The 21,016-nt window shown below is 33.6% G+C and overlaps 1 protein-coding gene across 1 annotated transcript; it reads right to left on the reverse strand.

Moving 5' to 3' along the window:
• Positions 1-1,726: 1,726 nt before the first annotated feature.
• On the reverse strand, positions 1,727-19,650 carry LOC127872126 (uncharacterized). Its single transcript, XM_052415452.1, has 9 exons — positions 19,564-19,650; positions 14,667-14,766; positions 13,978-14,160; positions 12,205-12,500; positions 10,831-11,042; positions 9,533-9,635; positions 9,066-9,165; positions 7,372-7,488; positions 1,727-5,614 (listed from the first exon to the last, which is right to left on the reverse strand). Exons 1-9 carry the CDS (start codon positions 19,648-19,650, stop codon positions 5,538-5,540), a joined length of 1,275 nt encoding a protein of 424 aa, XP_052271412.1. The 3' UTR covers positions 1,727-5,537.
• Positions 19,651-21,016: the final 1,366 nt, after the last annotated feature.

Raw genomic sequence — 21,016 nt, forward strand, 5'->3', positions numbered from 1 at the left:
AAAGTAACTATTTCAATAGCGCCGGTATTAAGTAAACATCACGTGTACGACCGATGCATTTATAAACAGGACAGAAGAGCGACCGCTCGTCACTTTGTTCACTATTTGTATGAGTTTCATTTCGTCAATTTGAGTTTATGCATAAGATATAAAAGTAACAAATTTATATTTCAGCTGTGTATAAGTTGCTTGTTGAATATGTTGTGAAAACATGTTTGATATTAAAGTTTTGTCAAAATTGCGAAGTCATGATCGATATCAGTCTTGGTGTGAATACAGTACAGTACATTATTATACACATGACAATGTTACATAGGCGCGGAAATAGCTCAGTTGGTTCAGTGGCAGAGTTTGGAAACATATACTGATTTAAGTCGAGTTCGACACACTGTTTTTTTAATGTTAATGTCAAATGTTGGAATCCTTATGCATAGATAATACAACTTTCGTTTCTATTTAACAATATGTGTACTATCTAATAGTCCAAAGTTCTAGACTATACCCCATATTGCCTAGTTATGATGTTATCAAATTAAATGTACTTACACATGTTTTATTAACTCCAGATACCTGCTAACAATCCATTGTTTATCACAACACAGTCATTCCAATCCAAAAGTACGCCAAAAGTACGCTCCATGTTTATTATTCTTCTTCAAATTTGATGGTTTTCACTTGTATTATGAATCTTAGGATGCCTTTGTTGATTGCATTTGGTAAAGTTATGTTCCAGTTGCAAATGCTTTGGAATTATTTTGATACGCGTAGAAAGCCTATGCATCGTATAGTTTCGTGTTTTCACTGTATTAAATGCAGAACATTACTGCCTGATATGATGTATAAATTTAATGTGTTTTAATATGAATTGCTTCTAATGATATAACATATCATATTATTGACTTACTTTGAGAATGTAGGATTCCGAAATGCTGTTTAGGAAAATGGTTCTTGGTAAACTTCTTTCATTGGTTTAGGAATTCCTTAGTGCTCGTTGATTGGTCGAGGCGCCTAAGTTTCCGAATCCTAAAGCATCTTAACCATAAATAGCGCGCAGCATCACGGATTTGTTACCTCGGTCACTGACTCAAAAGACTCAAAATCTATGTTAAAGTCGGAAACCTACCAGCTTAAGCTGAAGTCGCTATAATGGTAAGGAATAGTTCCATGAACTCTTAAAATTGATTATATTTTAAAAAGGGATTTTCCACAGAATCCCTTTTAAAATGGTCATTTTAAAGGAAATTTCTTTAAAAAAAACCCCACATTTTTCTCACTTTTTTGAAGAAAGTACAAACAATTTTACGCTGGCAGTACAACCCATCTTACATTCAGACAGGAAAATTGAACTGAAACTTAAATGTTATGCTGGCGGTACAACCTCCCAAAGGTTCAAAATAAAAACTTAATATTCTTTGAAAATGTTACGCCGGCAGTACAAACTCCCTAAGGTTCATAATCACATAGACAAATAAATGTTTGAAAATGTTACGCCGGCAGTACCAACTTCCAGCAAGGTATAATCACACAGTAAAAATCACACTGAAAAAAAGGAAGATAAACCACTTTTAAATGTTTAAGTTCTTAGGTTCATAATCACAACAGATAATTCTTTGAAAACGTTACGCTAGCGGCAAAACTCTCAGAGGATCATAATCAAAATGTTACGCCGGCGGTACAAACTCCCTAAGGTTCCAATAGTAAAAAGCACACAAACCACTTTTAAATGTTTAAGTTCTTAATTTAATAGTAAATTATACAAGTAATGTAAATACAGAACACACAAAATGATATAACCCTTAAAATTTAACTGAAAATGTTACGCTGGCGGTACAACCTCCCAAAGGTTCATAATCACAACAGATAATTCTTTGAAAATGTTACGCTGGTGGTACAAACTCTCAGAAAATACACAATGACAGATAATTGTTTAAAAATGTTACGCCGGCGGTACAAACTTCCAAAATGCATAATCACACAGAAAAAATCACACTGAAAAAAAGGAAGATAAACCACTTTTAAATGTTTAAGTTCTTAGGTTCATAATCACAACAGATAATTCTTTGAAAATGTTACGCTGGCGGTACAAACTCTCAAGAGGATCATAATAACAACAGATAATTCTTGAAAGTGTTACGCCGGCGGTACAAACTCCCTAAGGTACCAATAGCAAAAATCACACAAACCACTTTTAAATGTTTAAGTTCTTAATTTAATAGTAAATTATACAAGTAATGTAAATAAAGAACACACAAAATGATATAACCCTTAAAATTTAACTGAAAATGTTACGCTGGCGGTACAACCTCCCAAAGGTTCATAATCACAACAGATAATTCTTTGAAAATGTTATGCTGGTGGTACAAACTCTCAGAAAATACACAATGACAGATAATTGTTTAAAAATGTTACGCCGGCGGTACAAACTTCCAAAATGCATAATCACACAGAAAAAATCACACTGAAAAAAGGAAGATAAACCACTTTTAAATGTTTAAGTTCTTAGGTTCATAATCACAACAGATAATTCTTTGAAAATGTTACGCTGGCGGTACAAACTCTCAAGAGGATCATAATAACAACAGATAATTCTTGAAAATGTTACGCCGGCGGTACAAACTCCCTAAGGTACCAATAGTAAAAATCACACAAACCACTTTTAAATGTTTAAGTTCTTAATTTAATAGTAAATTATACAAGTAATGTAAATACAGAACACACAAAATGATATAACCCTTAAAATTTAACTGAAAATGTTACGCTGGCGGTACAACCTCCCAAAGGTTCATAATCACAACAGATAATTCTTTGAAAATGTTACGCTGGCGGTACAAACTCTCAGAGGATCATAAACACAATGACAGATAATTGTTTAAAAATGTTACGCCGGCGGTACAAACTTCCAGAAATGCATAATCACGCAGAAAAAATCTCACTGAAAAAAAGGAAGGTAAACCACTTTTAAATGTATAAGTTCTTAAATTATTAGCAAATTATAAAACAAGTCATAACAAAGGCTGTTTGTAAAACATGCATGCCCCCCATATGGGCTCTCCGTTGTAGTGACAGCCATTGTGTGAATATATTTTTTGTAACTGTGACCTTGACCTTTGACCTAGTGACCTGAAAATCAATCAATGTACTTATGTAGATTCATGATCCTAGCCATAAGCGTTCTTGATTTATCATCCGGACACCATTTTACTATTTCGGGTCACCGTGAAATTGACCTTTGACCTAGTGACCTGAGAATCAGTAGGGGTCATCTGCGAGTCATGATCAATCTACCTATCAAGTTTCATGATCCTAGGAATAAGCGTTATTCAGTTATCATCCGGAAAACATTTTACTATTTCGCGTCACGGTGAACTTGACCTTTGACCTAGTGACCTCAAAATCGAACGGGGTCATCTGCGAGTGTTGATCAATGCACCTATGAAGTTTCATGATCCTAGGCATAAGCGTTCTTGAGTTATCATCCGGAAACTATTTTACTATTTCGGGTCACCATGACCTTTGACCTAGTGACCTCAAAATCAATAGGGGTCATCTGCAAGTCATGATCAATGTACCTATGAAGTTTCATGATCGTAGCCATTAGCGTTCTTGAGTTATCATCCGGACACCATTTTACTATTTCAGGTCACCGTGACCTTGACCTTTGATATAGTGACCTGAAAATCAATAAGGGTCAACTGCGAGTCATGATCAATCTACCTATCAAGTTTTATGATCCTAGGCATAAGCGTTCTTGAGTTATCATACGGAAACCATTTTCCTATTTCGGGTCACCGTGACCTTGACCTTTGACCTAGTGACCTGAAAATCAATAGGGGTCATCTGCCAGCCATTATCAATCTACCTACGAAGTTTCATGATCCTAGGCATAAGTGTTCTTGAGTTATCATACAGAAACCATTTTACTATTTCAGGTCACCGTGATCTTGACCTTTGACCTAGTGACCTCAAAATCAATAGGGGTCATCTGCGAGTCATGATCAATGTACCTATGAAGTTTCATGATCCTAGGCCCAAGCGTTCTTGAGTTATCATCCGGAAACCACCTGGTGGACGGACCGACCGACAGACCGACATGTGCAAAGCAATATACCCCCTCTTCTTCGAAGGGGGGCATAGTAAATACAGAACACACAAAATGATGTGTAAATTTTCAATCAGTGAAATTTCAAAAATAAAAAACAATACCAGTATACTAATATGTACTCAATCCACCAGTCAGCAGGTCAGAAAATATATATTAAATAGTGTGAATGATTCAATATTATTTATGTCACACTGAAATTAGTTCTCAAAATATACAAGTATTAAAAAATGCTAAACATTTTTTTTTAACATGTGAAGTCATTATGAAAAATTAAATATTTAAATAAAACAATCTTTACCGCTATTACATGTATAACCATTCAAAGTTCTTTAACAAGTGCAATTGCTGCAATTTGTATTTTCATTACTAAACAATTCTGCCACAATTTTAGTATGTATTGTAAGGGCAAAACTTTATTGTTTCTCTGAAATACTCAAACATCATATAGGACATACAAAATAAAACATTGGTAATCACAAATTAACAAAATCAATTTTAATTAAGCATTTTAAAATGAAGACAAGTTCATACAAAGCATTTCTAAACCGAAATCAAAAAAATGTTAGAATAATGCACATGAACACATTCACAGTTACAATGGCTTACAAAGGCTGACTGAATATGAATTGTTCACCATTAGAACTTATTTTTTGTCTAGTTTCTTAAAAGATCTCAGGTTATTTTAAGATATTAAATTGATTGCAACAGTAAGAAACGTGAAATCTCTTTAATTAACTTTTGATTATATAGCGAAAGAAATTCAAAAATAGTTTTATTTAAAATAATCTCATAAACTATTCAAACATTTAAACTGTTATATACAAGTCCCATATTCTACTGACCGAAATGACATAAGAAGAATATGACCACCACCACTGAACAAAACCAATAATGAAAAAAGCATATACCTAAGTGAAACCACAAGTTCTCATCAAGCATTTCAAAATGGAATTCAAACATTCTTTGGATAATGCACATAAACAAAAGTGCAGTAAAGAGAATCAAATTGTTGATTAGGGAATATTCAATTCCAACATTAAACTGAACAAAATCATGTAGAATAATGCATACACTTAATATGATCATCAGTGTGATGTAAAATTCATTTTTTTTTCTTTTACTTCAAAAAAAGGGCAATCATTTGCATGATTTTATAAAAAAAATGAAGCTATCAGTCTCACAATTTGATAAAAATTATCTATGCATTTTTTTATAAAACAGAAATTTCACACCATAAAATTTAAGTTAATTCCATAACTTGACAGGGAAATGTCTTAGTATGAGAAACCTGACTTCAATCATTCAGAAAAATAACATCAAGTGCCTTAATATGTACTCTGGTTGCAAATATTGATATCAACATTTATTTTAAGTTCACGACATTTTTAGTCTTGAGAAAATAGGTATAACTTCTAGATGTGCCAATAGGATGACCTTACATCTGTCCCACCTCTCTCACCCATGAGGACCTCACTCTACTAACTCCATCAGAGTACTGGACTGAACACTCTCCTGAAAAAACATCTTGAAATGTAAGAATTTGAATGCTGTTATACAGCCAGGCGATATGATAATCATATGGTTATTAATTATGTCTTTTAAATTATAGCATAAGTACTCATAGCAATTGATACTGCAAAGTCAAATGTACAATGTTTTGCTTGAAAACTATAGTTTGGCACTCACAATGGGATATATAAAGATACTGCATAAATATACCATTCATGTTTTCAGTGCCAGAAAAAACCAATATGATTGTCAATTTGAACATGGGCTGTATGTAAAACATGCATGCCCCCCGTATGGGCTGTCCGTTGTAGTGGGAGCCATTGTGTGAATACGATTTTTGTCACAGTGACCTTGACCTTTGACCTAGTGACCTGAAAATCAATAGGGGTCATCTGCGGGTCACGATCAATGTACCTATGAAGAGTCATGATCCTAGGCAAAAGCGTTCTTGAGTTATCATCCGAAAATCATTTAGTATTTCGGGTCACCGTGACCTTTGACCTTGTGACCTCAAAATCAATAGGGGTCATCTGCAAGTCATGATCAATCTACCCATGAAGTTTCATGATCCTAGGTGTATGCGTTCTTGAGTTATCATTCAAAAACCATTTTACTATTTCTGGTCACCTTGACCTTTGACCTAGTGACCTCAAAATCAATAGGGGTCATCTGCGAGTCATGATCAATGTACCTATGAAGTTTCATGATCCTAGGCCCAAGCGTTCTTGAGTTATCGTCTGACAATCACCTGGTGGACGGACCGACTGACAGACCGACCGACAGACCGACCGACATGAGCAAAGCAATATACCCCCTCTTCTTGGAAGGGGGGCATAAATATCAAACACAGTTGTTGTGTGATGTGAAATGTCTTTGCATGTTTAAATTGTCACTTACATAATTGAAGGGTGTCTGACAGACAAATCCCTGCTATAGGTTCAATGAGTGAACGGGAAAAAATTGCCAAAACAAGATGGACTACAGCAATTTATGAATATCTGTTTAAGTTGAAATGGTACCATTCACTGCTTATGAATAAATTGTACAGCAATATGGATAAGTAACATAAAATCTACACAAAATAATAACTCTCTTTAATTAATTTCAATCGCCAACCCTCACGATATGAGTGGCAGTTCTTGATGATAATCATTCTGTATTTTTATGTTTAATGAAGGAGAAATGAATAAGGAGTTGCACAACAAAAAAGTGTGACAGACATTACTGCAATACCAAACGCCTGTGGTGGGGTATAATAAAGCAGTTAGTAATTAATAAAGTTATGTAATATATATATATATATATATTACATAACTTTATTAATAACTAACTGCTTTATGAAATATATATATATTTCACTATGATTCTAGAAGTGTACCTTTTAAGCAAGGTGTTTTTAAAACTAACAGTCACTTTACTAGTTGAAAATATGCATGCTGTCAGCTTTTGACAAACAGACAAGAACAGAAAAAAGGGTTTATATGTTGAGTTTCACAATATAAACAAGATTATCATTGCATGCAATGCAAAATTCCCCTACTGGTCAAAATACCATTACAAAATTGTCAGCAACATTGTCAGTGTTGTTTTGATATATCACAAGTTCCCTCTGGGCATACCAGTTGGGAACTTACAACTGATTATTTATTCACAGTAATTAAAGCTTATTTTAGTACATGGTCAGTTTTATATGGGATTTTGTTCATCTCACTTGAAAATTGTACATTATTCGTAAAATATTTTATTATGTTTAAAATTACCGTTAGCATATTTTCGGATCAATTTGGCCGGCAACCATTCCTCTCGTCCGTCTTCAAATCTCCAGAATGCTTCAATTTCTTTGTCCTTTGATGAATTTTCCTTGGACTTCGAGCAATCTGTTTTCAGATATAATAAAAGACCCTGAACTGATTTGATGAACTACCGAGCATGAGCCATCTGCAGACATTGTCATCCACTTGTCCGAGTGTTAGGTAGAGAAGAGGAAGTCATTAGTATTAGTATTAAGGTTAACTGTCCATGTAAAGTAAATGTTACCAGTGACACTCCAACACTCAATGTTCAAAATGGGGCACACATTTAGAAAAATAATATCAAGGTTTATCTGCCATTGATAAATATGTTCACTTTGTGACAGTAAACAAGAATAATTGACTATGACCAAATATCTATTTCCATTTTTTAAAGAAATTGTCCTCAACAATAGGGTCAATAAACAATGAAAATTACAACATGAAAATGGGCCATAATTATGAGAAAAGGTTATAAAACTAAAACTTTAACCCATTCTCCCAAGTGTGTTCTTATCTTTATGAGCCCAGCTCAAGTTTTAGGGCCCATGGCTACTGGACTCTTGCTAATTCATAGCCCTAATGATTCAATTTAGGCTTATTTGCCCTTGAGAACTGAGATGCATTTTTAATTGGTAATCATGAATACCTAAGTTGAACAAAATGTCTTTGACAGTCTCTGAGAAATGGACCATTAAAAATGTTCATATTGATAGTACAACTATTCATGGTTTATTTGGGACAGGTGACAAGTTGAGCAGACCACCGTGTCGTCATCATTTTAGCACATTTTTCAAATTATACCCAAATTATGTATTTCAATGGGTGAACAAACAATAAACGGTAGATAAATTGCGAAAACTGTTGTTTATGTCTAAATCTTAGGATAATTGTGGAAAAGAATACTTCTATTAGCATTAACTTGACAATTCAATAAACAGAAAAAAATAATAGAAATATATTACAGAAGATGTAAAAACAAGTGCTGTTTGTAAAACACGCATGCTCTCCAAATGGGCAGTTCATTGTAGTGGCAGCCAGGCCATTGTGACCTTTAACTTTGACCTAGTGACCTGAAAATCAATACGGGTCATCTGCCAGTCATGATCAATGTACCAATGAAGTTTCATGATCAAGGCCTAAGCATTCCTGAGTTATCATCCCGAACCACTGTGACCTTGACCTAGTGACCTGAAAATCAATAGGGGTCCTCTGCCAGATGGACCGACAAACCGACCAACTAACGGACCGACCGACATGTGCAAAACAATATTCTCCCTCTTCTCGGAAGGGGTGCATAAAAATATTTATTACATATAAATCAGGATAACTCACTTATGATCAAGTGTCAATGTATGTCAACTTATATCTGATCAACTGTCACTGGTGTCTCAAACAGGGTCTTTATGAGGTTATTTGGTACTCGAAGCCTGGACATTTGTGTCTATGCCTAATAACTCAAACTGCATATTCAGGTTTAAAAACATTGAAATATTAGGCAAATTAATGGGGTTGGCATAAGAAGATGTGTGTTCACTCGAAGTGGTCTTAAACCAATGTTTGTGAATTTTTCTAAACTCTGTAAGTCAAGAAATAGTTATCATTTATAAAAAAGATCCATTCATTAAGTGTTCAAGAATATTATAAGAAATATATGCACTTACGCTCTGTCAGTTGACGCCTCAATTCTGAGTTTTCCGTTTCCAGTTTGGAACATTTGTCCTTCATCATTTGAAGCTCATCAACTACCTTGCTGTACTTCTCCTAGAAGTACAAGTTAATATATTGATCTATGAGCAGACCCTTTCTCTGCCGATTTTAATAGTAGTTTCATGTTCCCAAAAAAAAAAATTCTGAAGTTTTTTTTTTGCCATGCAAACTAACTTTTTTATTCTCACAAGGAAAATTGAAGCACAACTTCCCAATTTCACAGGTAATGTTCTCAAAATGCTTTTTCAGGCTATTTAAAAGATCAAATACTTTTTCATTTTAACATCATTTACCTGATTTCCAATCAAACACAAGGCCTTTCTTAATACTTGCAGTTCACCAGTGTAAATACATAAACCAAATACTATTTATTTAATTGCTCATGTTTCTGATATACAAAAAAGGAAATTAATTAACTTACAAGGAGTCCCTCAAAAGTGTTTGAACATTCCTCATTGGCATCATCTTCCAGGTCAGTTTGCTTTCTTTTTTTTGTAAGTGGTCTGGATCCCAAAAATTCCTTTCTAAAAAATAATCAAAAATTAACTTCAAATATATACAACACCAACATGTTTTACATTGTCTGTGGCTTCAGGGCTTTTTTTCTTTCTTTGGGACCTGCTGTAAAATGGCCCTTTCCCCTCGGATTTTTTTCCCCTCAGCTGGCAAATTTTCCCCCAGACTTGATTTTTTCCCTTAATTTTTTTTTTTTAACTTTAAATTCATAAGTTAACCTGATCCAGTGTAGAAATTATAACATATTGCATAATTAAATTATCTGTTGCCTTGAATTTGTTATAAAACAGCAAAATATGTTAAATTGATTATTTAAGACTTTCCTTATTTCCGCAAAAATCCGGTGTTTCACGTGATTTTTTCCCCAAATTTCAGCATTTCGCACGATTATTTATCCCCTCAAAAAAGGCCAGGCCCTTTCCCCAAAGTAAGATAAAAAACCCTGGGCTTTAAAAACGTCCCGCGACACAGGTGCCTCAACATGCTTGTGAAATTATAACAAGAGCACCGCTCATCTATTTTCTTTTTTTAAGGGAACGGACTCTCATTTTCAATCACAAAGGAGGGAGGGGTGGTGTGAAGAGGGGTGTATAGTGTGGGGGTGTGGACATTTATTACATTATTATTCCAAAAATGCGAAAAAAATGAAAAAAAAATCGGGGGGGGGGGGGGGAAGGGGGGGATTCTTGGGTGCGATGGTTGGACGGTATTTCAAACATAAAATAATAAAAATAAATATTTGTGTTTTTTAACCGTTTCAAAAAAAAAACTACTGCAATAACTAATGCCTACCAGTCTATTATTTCTTAAAAAAAAATAATATTCACATTTACAATCTTTCCTTTAATAATTCAAATAAGATGATACCCTTTAGCTAAAGACATACAGTTTAAATAACATGCAGTAAATTTGGTTGATTTTTGACAAAGCCACTGTCAAATTATTTGATATTGTGCCTACTAATGACAGAGTAGCTCTCTAGACAAGCATTGTCCGGATTAACAGCACAGAAAACATCAAACAATCATTGTGACAAATATGTCAAGATCACACAAGGCAGGTCTGACAAAATTATGCCTGAAAATCATCAATTGATAAATAAATAAGCTTGTTCCCATGACACCACTCCCACTTGCGTTATAAGAAATACAATGAAAATTTTAAAGTCTGTTACAGTTTTGTAAATTCACAATTAATTCTTACATTTTGTTGTTATATTCAGCTAATCCTTTGCTTCGCAGAATGTTCAGACACGACTCAATATCCTCGGTTGATTGAATTTTCAAGAGTGGTCTGAAGAATTTTTCAGAGATTTTCACAGCACCAGAGACTTCCTCCACAATGGCCCAAACTCTCTGTTCAAGCTGAGCCATCTTCATATGCAGTCCATACGAATTCTGGAATCTTCTGATGTCCTGTAAATCGTGAATAATGATAACCATTCAGTATACAAAACTATAAATAATAACGCTTTGAATAATCAACTTAGAGGACTGTCCAATGTAAAAAATTGGATATATTTTTTTTATAAACAACTGGTAGCAAGATGAGTTGCAGATAATTGGTCAGTAACCACATTTTAACTTAACTCTTTTGACCTGTTAATTCTTTCAACAGTGAACAATGCCCATTATATTACTCCAAATATTGTACATAATTGGATAGCAGAAAAGTCAAATTTGAACAAGAGTGCCAAACTGTCACAAGATACGCCCATTTGTAGGTTTTGGACACCATGCTTAATGCTTGAAATGCAGTAAGTGACCTCTAGACCTAGTTATTGACCCGGCATGACCCTTTTTTTAACTTGACCTAGATATCATTTAGATGTAACATCTGACTAAATTTGGTGAAGATCAGATGAAAACTACTTCAATTAGAGAGCGGACACCATACACATGAAATGCACTATGTGACCTTGTGACCTCATTTTTGACCCAGCATAACCCATATTCGAACTTTACTTGCATATCATCTAGACACAACTTCTGACCAAATTTGGTGAAGATCAGATGAAAACTACTTAAATTAGAGAGCGGACATCATGCTTAATCCTTGAAATGCACTAAGTGACCCAGTGACCTTTTTTTTGACCCGACATAACCCATATTCGTACTTGACCTAGATATTGTCTAGACACAACTTCTGACCAAGTTTGGTGAAGATCGGATGAAAACTATTTCAATTAGAGAGCGGACACTGCTGTGGATGCCGCCCGCCAAGGGTTAAACTATAATAAAGTCTCTCAACGTGCTTGCTTTAAACATAGGATTGGTATTGCTTTTTGCAGACAATTTTAATGTGCACCAACTATGTTAAGATTATAATATTGTCAATGCCTACATAAGTACTTTTCATCAAAATGGTGTTTATTTATATTTATTAAATGTCAAATCATTCAACAGCCATTCATGAGTTAGCAGGTAGTCAAATGCCAATCCAACTGATCCCTCTGTTCATTGATTTAAATCTAAATAATTCAAAGAAAAACTGTTTAAAAGTGTCTTGGTCAAACCATACTATATAAGCATGAGAATGCACGTTTCAGACCCTTCCATTATATAAGTGTAACTATACCTTCACATGAAAGATGGAAGAAAGAGCTTCTTTCCAAGCCTTCATATCCGTTGGTGACATGTGCATTGATGGGCGAATCTGTCTCATAAGCCTCACCTTGTCAATGAAGCTTAGAGGCTTTTGCTTCTCCTGCAAGCAAACATTGTGCTGCCAACCCACCGTTAAGGCTGTGCATGTTGACAGGGCTGAATAAATATTCATTTTGACTGTGGTTATAGTTGCGAGACCACGCCTTAGAAGACCCTGAAGGGCTTCCCTTGTGTGGTTCCCTCCAAGGGTCTCAACCTGTCCGGCACCTGCAGTTCCATGATATCATTATAAGTTGACAAAATGCAATGTACTAGTTTAACAGAATAAGATCACCAAGCAGCATTTAGAATATAAAAAAAATCATTATTTCACCGGTCTCTAATAGTAAATTACTGTCTTAAATCTGCTCATCATAAGTATTTCTCTTTTTATATTAAACCCTCTATAACGCTCAAAATCAACAAAAATTAGTAAAGTATTTTTTTTAAATAAAGTCAACACCAAAACAATCAGTGTTCCTTTAAGCAAAAGCCAAAATTCAACTCTAGATGTGGTATAATTACATAGATCTTTGAAGAAACAAAATGCTCGTTTTTATTTATTTGTGACACAATGTATTCCATTTTTATTTTTACTGCAAATAGATCTATTCATAGGAAACAGAAACATTAAAATGGTACCCTGTTAGTGTTTATGTGTCGTATGAATAATATATATTGTTGTGGGAAATGAAGATGGCATTATATATGCAAATTAATAATAAAAACGAGCATCTATTTTACCAGACCACATCTGGCGTTGAAAATTCGGCAATTGTCTAATGTAAAAATGAACACTATGTTTCGTTGTTTATTATACGTTATTTTACGAAATATTATACAAAATGTTCGTTTTATTTCAGTAGTAATGGGACTGTAAGTCCATGGAAGTTACTAATCTACTCTTCAATTTTGATAAATTAAGGGGGCAAAACTCTGGAAGTACCAAGGCTATCCCAACATAATTGTATGTGCACTATTGCAGTATATCACATATCATTACTATAAATAGTAACAAAATGACTTTGCGACAGGGCCGTTATTCATCTCTAGCGGGCCAATATAAATTATATCAGCCCGCTGAGCCGGGCCGATTTTTCATATCAGAAAAGAATGGAAACACGCGACTTTTACTGAACAAAATGGCGTCCACATTCAGCCTTAGCCAACAGTGATCAATAAAATTGAGATTCAACAAAGCTGTTATGTCGGCAGCGGGCAGATTATAGACGTCCAGCCCAGCTCTGTCGTGTGTTATTGTCTAAATAATACACATTTATTTTAAGTTTCGTAAAATTACATCCAATATTTAAACAGAAACAGCTCTGGACACCAAAAAAAGGTTTTCAAAATTTATTGATTATATTGATTAAAGTCACAGAAGAGGGCATAACGCTGAAGTTATCAGGACAATCTTAACAAACTTTACACATGCAAAACTGCAGTACAATGTATGATGATAGACATTGATTTAAAAGCTTAAGGAAATTGGATGCAATATTATAGTTATTGAAAAATCAGCTCTGGACGGCAAAAAGTTGACAAAAATAGATTAGTTTCAGTAAAAATATGGGGCATAACTCTGGAATTACTAGGTAAATCCCAAAACACATCTGATGAAAGACAAAGACTTGTCACAATAACTCACACTGTACACTTTGTACTGTGGTGAGCTAAATATATAAAATAGTGCTGGAATATATACCTTTCATCTTTAAAATCGACGGGTCACAATCGTCAGGGACCAGTCCTACCAGGATTGTAAGTTGTTGAAAAACTCCGCTTTGAAAAGAGTCCATTAAAAACTTCACGTGTTCAAGGTCCAGCAGTCTTGATGCTCTTTTTGGCGAAGGTGGGATGAGATTTTCAATGTGGACATCAAATATTCCTAAAAAAATGTTGATGAACAGTAAATTCAAACAAGACATTCATGATTGCATTGTCACTTGCCTGTAGTGGTGCAACATTAAATTGATTTATCGATATATCATGATCTTAATTCCTGAGATAACAATGCATCTATAGCAAACGCCTTATTTCACAATTTTCTCAAATTCAAGGGGAGTTAATTCTGGACTTTTTACTCTGATGTAACCCATTTTCGATAGGGTTAGAGTCCTCATTAATATCAACACACTGGACAAGTTTGAAAAGAATCTGGTGAAAAATGTGGACTTTATCGGATAAACAAGAGAAAGTCTAACGCGCACACAGACAGACAGAAACCATGCCATCCCATAACCTCTTCTGGCCTATGGCCAGTAGAGCTAAAAATACAAAATAACGTTTTATTGCACAATTTTTTAATGTTACTGTAACCAAGAAGCCATTTATATGATTAATAGGCTGATAGCTCTGTAAACTTTTGTTTGAAAAGAATGAAAAATATTTTACCATAGCTGGACCATCTTTTTAAGAAAGCCGAACAAGTTTTCTTTCCTTCATTGGTGTTATCTTCCAAAGAGAGCAGAAAGCAAGCTGTTCCTACTTTCACCTGAAATAGAATTCAGTCAAAATCTTTTTTTTCTTACAATTTTGGCGACATGTTATACCAATGAACTTTATGCTTGAATATCCTATTTCATATGCATTTTTTTATATAGGTATTTCTATGGTTCAAAAGTTGAATCAAAGATGAATGTATGTGTCTTTTATTTTCTCCTCGTGTTAAGTAGCAATAACTTTACTCTTGACTTGTTCTTTTTTGTCACAAGATTCATAAGGCATTTTAAATGAAAATTTTGTACAATGTTAAGTTAAGAAAGGAAGTTGTTAACTCTTGGCAAATCTTAAGGTTCGTTTTCCTTCTGAAACATACATATCAGGGATGGAAATTAGTGGTTGCCTGTGAGCCCAGGGCCAGTACATTTTGTCCTGGGCAACACAAATTCAAAAGTTAGTAGTCTGGATGGGCAACTTGCTTTTTTAAGCTTTAAACAATTCAGTGCAATTAAACATTTAATGCAATTGGCTACTGTGAGTTAATCATTAATTTGTCAATTAAGCAAAGTTGTTGTTTAGTTATCTTTTATTATATTTCAAAGAAGTCCTACATACATATGACACTACATAAACATCATACTGGGCTTGTGAGTCTTTGCTTGGCAACCTAAATACTAAAGATGGTTGCCAATGTTGGCAATCAATTGTTTAAAGTAAGTTTCCATCCCTGCACATTGAATCATTACATTATCACAAAAATATGCACTAATAAGATTGTACTCATAATTATGCAAAACACTATTATTCATTTAATCAAAGTCAACAATTTGTATACATGTAAATATCAATAGAAAGCCCATGTTGCATTGTTTTTGGATATATAAATATATATATTATGTTTTCATCTGATTTGGGCAGCCCGGCGAGTTATAACTTCAACTTTCGAAAATATCATACCGTATTACAATCTAGATTTACGGTTGACATGTCAGGCTTTTACCGCTCCATTTTGGGAATACACCACACTGGAATTTTGGGAATTTTGCGTCGTGAAAACCCCCATTTTGGGAAAAAAAAATATTCGCAAAATTGGCTCAATTGGGAAAAATAATCGCATGTAAATAGTGTTCCTTATATTTCAAAGAAGCCGTTAACTGGTAAATAACGACTATTTTGATAACTTATAATTAAAATGTTTAAAGTATTATGAACATGTGAGATAAGTGCAGGTTTTTTAATCTGAACTTTGGGAAAAGGCCTGGCCTTTTTTGAGGTGAAAAAAATCGTGCGAAGCGCCGGATTTTGAGGAAAATAAGGAAAGTCTTAAATAATCATTAACATATTTTTACAGTTTTTAAAACAAATTCGAGGCAACAGATAATTTAATTATGCAACACTTTCTATTTTCTACACCGGATCAGGTTAACTTATATATTTTAAGGTAAAAAAAAAAAATTTTTTTTTTGGAATTGGGAATTTTTTTCAATTTGGAAAAAAACAACCAGATTTGCATTGGGAATGGGGCCGGACCCGTGGCATAGGGCGGAAAAAGCCTGCATGTTCATACTTTATACCAATTTGTAGCGTTTATATTTGGAGTTCAGTTTTATAAATTACATCTTGCTTAGGAGAATAGAATTGATGTAAGCTTATCAATTGCCAACGGTCACGTGACTCAGTAACGACACTGTTTAAAGGGCTGGGGTAAAATGTGTCTGTTTGTGTTTAACTCGCTATAAATCCATTAATAACAACGAAAATATACTAAAAGTTATATTTTTGAAATAGAAATAAATAAGCAACAAGATTATGTATAAACAAATAAAATCGAATGATTAGCAGGGGTGTAAAATAACTGTCGCCCGCTCGCATTGGCGACCGTATTTTAGCCTCGGGCGAATGGAATCTCCGCATAACTAGATAGGCCAGTGCTTTGATTAGGTAACAGGTGCTAGTCTTGTTGTCATTTTAATAGACTGTGCGGTCGTTTAATAGCGATAGAAATGCTGCGCTATATGCTGGAACTGAAACCAGTCTGCAGTGCGCATAAAGTAATGTTTATTCGGACACCGTTTATATTCCCACATTATGTCGTCGTCGAAACAAATCGACATAAGTAACTTTTTAGGAGCGAATAATTGAAAGGATAATAAAGATAGTGAATAACAACTTTGTAGCGCAGAGGTCCAGGGGTGGCGAAATCTTAAAAAATTGTACTTGTCCACGAACAACAATTTAGGAAATTAATCTTGTCCGTTGCTGAACTACACATGTCCATTAATGTTAATTTAAATTCTAAACACATTTATTGTTATACCTACACCAGTCTTGGCATTATTTTTTTGAGGCACTATCCCGATCGGGCTACCAGCTGGGAAATGTCACTAGCCCGAATCAATTTTAACTAGCCCGAATTAAAGTTATTATTTTGTAACATTTGTAACTATGTCAGTCTTGGACCTAACCCACTCCATCCCGTAATATAACAAGTTATAGAGTCTAGAATGATCAACTTACTACACTGTTCAATGAGTGCCCAAATGACCGAATTTGACAATCAGGCAAAAATATCGATTCAGTTCTGAATAAGCTTCTATAGCAGGGGGGTCGATTGTCCCAAATGTGAAATCCGGAAAATTAGACTGAGGGTCTGGGGCCCGCACGTCCCCAACCACGATAAAGGGCAGAGCTACCCCCAGCCCTAAGTTGTTTTAGATTCGCAAATTTTCGTTTAAGTTATGATATTTGTGAGGAAACAGTATTACCAAACATTTACCATGGTCTAATATAGCCATTATATGCATCTTTTGACGATTTAAAAACCTGAAAATTATAAAGCGTTGCAACGCGAAACGATTTCATATTAAATTTGGAGAGTTCTTTTGTTGTCGTTTAATTTTGTGAAACTACGAAGATTGCTTATATAGGGCATAAAATACGAAATACCTATATGCTTGGCAGAATAGTCGAGCGGGCTAATGCGTTTTTACTTCAGGTCTCCGGGGGGTCAGTGGTTCGAGCCCTGCTGTGGGCTACTTTTTAAAGTTTTCATCTTGATTTCTCACTGGAGCTTTTTAGATCCAATGCTTACATTTATTTAATTACTTACTTCAAAACATGCCAAAATGTGTGATAAGGCCCCTTTATGCTATTAGTGTCTGATATCCGGGCTTGAATGTTGCTCACAATATCTTATTTGCGCAACAAAATAGAAAACCAGAAAACTCTCCACCATTGTTTGATTGCCTCCCCGGTTGTATGCTCTTAATATTACCAATATTAAAATTAGCTTAATATTTGAGAGCGTCAATAAATATCCTATGAAAATTCATCATCTAATCCATTCGCAGCACAAGTTTCTAAAGCTTATACAACAGCCAGGACAGATTTTGAGGGCGCGCAAAGAATTTAGATGGATTTTTTTAAGGCTATATTCTAAGGAACCAAATATTACCAATATTAAAAGTAGCTTTATTATTTATATTTTTAAACATGTTGGACTAGAGTCTAGACAGACTCAGACTGTCAGAGACGAGCAAAATTCTCTAAATCTTCCACCGTTTTGTTTTAGTCTTTCCCCGGTTGAACGCCCCAGTGTAAAAAGTTCCTCAAATATGCATCAAGCGAAAACGTGTTATATTTAGCGTTACCTTTCCTTCGATTTTTATCCATTATAAATGTTATGTTTTATTAAACAAGTTCATGATTGCCCTTTTTTAAATGGCGTCCCAAAGATATTGATTGGTCGCTTAAAGGTTACTCAACACCAATAGTTAAACGAAACCCCTGACCATTCTCCTAGCAGATTTGTCGTTCGTCCCCTAATTAACCGCTGTGAAAGAGAGTCCCCTGGCATTACGTTCTACACTTAAGCTTATAATTTTTAGTAACAAACCACTTGATAATAAGTTATCACTATAGAAAAATATATTCTCATATTAAATACTACATATTTAAGTAATATACGAAAATTAAGCTGGCATACAATAATAAACAAACTGACATGCTAAATACAAGAGATAAAGAGATTATCATGCATTTTTAAAAGTAAACCATGCGTGTTTAAGTCAAAGAAAGTAAGATATAGAAGGAAAATATAATTACTAATTTAAGTAATACAATTTAAAAGATTATTCAACCATGTATATTTCACACATAAAAAATTATAATGAAAGTATATTTTACTTAATAATGATATAAGTTACATATTAAATAATTTCCTTAGATGGCAAAAATAGCAGGATAAAAACTTATTCAATTGGGACCGGGAGGGTGCAGGACATTATGCACAAATGTCTTAATGAGCTCCCTCTTCATTGTTTCACTTTTGGAACGTTGTGCGCACATGTTTGGTACATTGTGCGAAATGCAAGGAAATGTGTGAAGCGGTGGTTTGGGGTGTTAAATACATGTATATTTTAATAAGCAGCGTTATCTGTGGTTAATTAACCTAAGCGGACACATGTCACACTACACCCAATACCCAAACTGTGATTTATACTGGTATGATTTATCAAGCAAATTCAATTTTGATTTTTAAATATTTTTTTATTCATACTAAGAAAACGTAATTATATCGTTGAAAACAATAGAGGAATATCACTGTATTATAATAACATGTCAATATATTTCTTGAACAAATAAAAATTTAATTAGTTCAGCATTGTATAATTTAATTTCTAGAACAAATTAAAACTGAATTTGATCAGCCAGCAAGTATATAATTTTATTACAGTTACAAATGTGGCCCAATAGAACGTAGTTTACTCACTTTAATCATCCATTTACTTTTGTTTGGCAAAGGTGACAGAACTTTTTTGTTATAAGGAGATCAAGCTTTACAACATACCTTCAGCTGTGAAATACTGTTCCTTGCAGCCTTCAGTCCAGATATGATTCCTTTCACTTCCTCGTTGACTATCAACAGCAAAGTCATCGCACTCAAGCGAACAGACCACTCCATATTTACCAATTATAATAGCAATGCTTTTAAGTTATTTTATAACAGCACGAACTGAAATTGTAATTAAGATACTAGTATGTTGGATTTATAATGTGTTGTGACGATTATGTATTATATCATATCAGTTGACGAGTGATGTAACGCGCACCTGCAAAAGTTTATACTCCGCCCACTGGTTGGCAAAAATAGATGGAATTCGTATAAGCTCCGCCCATATAAAGACGGTGAACATAATCCTCGATCTTATTGATAATCATGCACTATATCAAATATAATTTTTATAAATTATGTCTGAATAAAACATAAGCTTGCAAGTAAATGCATTTTAGTAACGAATATACTGTAGTAATAATTTGTTATTATTACTTAAAACGAACTCGGGAGTAGAATTCAATCTAACGGCTCGGTATATGTGGTAACCACAAAGATCTCCTAACTTAATTAGCACATCATTTGAGATATAAAAAAAATCTCAGAAATGCAAATTCTTTCAGAATTAATTTAATCTAATAAAAAAATCACTATTAAGGTTGTCAACAAACAACATATATATATTATATATATATATAACCCATATATATATAATATATATATATATATAGATTATATAGATATATAATATATATAGATATATATATATATATATATATATATATATATATATATATATTATAATATATATATGTATATATATTATATATATATAGTATATATATATCTATATATATATATATATATATATATATATATATAATATATCGAATTTATTTACGCAACAAATAGTTCTGATTTGAACCTTAATATGTCTTTTAAAAACTTACAATGTAACACATTAAATAAATTTCTCTCGCTAAAAGCTATTGTTTTTATTTGAAAATATAAGTTTTGCAACGGTCAAGCTATAGAAAACGAGTACCACTTTCTTCTTGTTTGCCCCCTATATTGAGAAATTAGAAAGGAACATTAAAACCATAGATGACGTTAAATAAATTTGACATTCTAATGCAGTCGGTAAATACAAAAATACATTATAAACCTTGCTTATATATTTTAACTGCTAATGTAATGCGTATTAATATGGACAATCAGTTATAATTAATAACAAGATGATAGCCATGTTAAATGATATTTGTCATTGAATATGTTTGTATAATTTAATAAAATCTATAATTTCCACGAGTTACAGTTGAAGATATAATTATATTGATTACTGCTGTTATACTGTTGGTGTTTTTAACATAATTAATTCTCTTATTGAATCAATATATTGATATAATTATACACACTGCGTAACTTTCTGTTTTGTTGCAAAAAAGCATTGTGTTATCATATATGCTAA

Source organism: Dreissena polymorpha, chromosome 3, assembly GCF_020536995.1.
Source record: "Dreissena polymorpha isolate Duluth1 chromosome 3, UMN_Dpol_1.0, whole genome shotgun sequence".
NCBI classification, from domain to species: Eukaryota; Metazoa; Mollusca; class Bivalvia; order Myida; family Dreissenidae; genus Dreissena; species Dreissena polymorpha.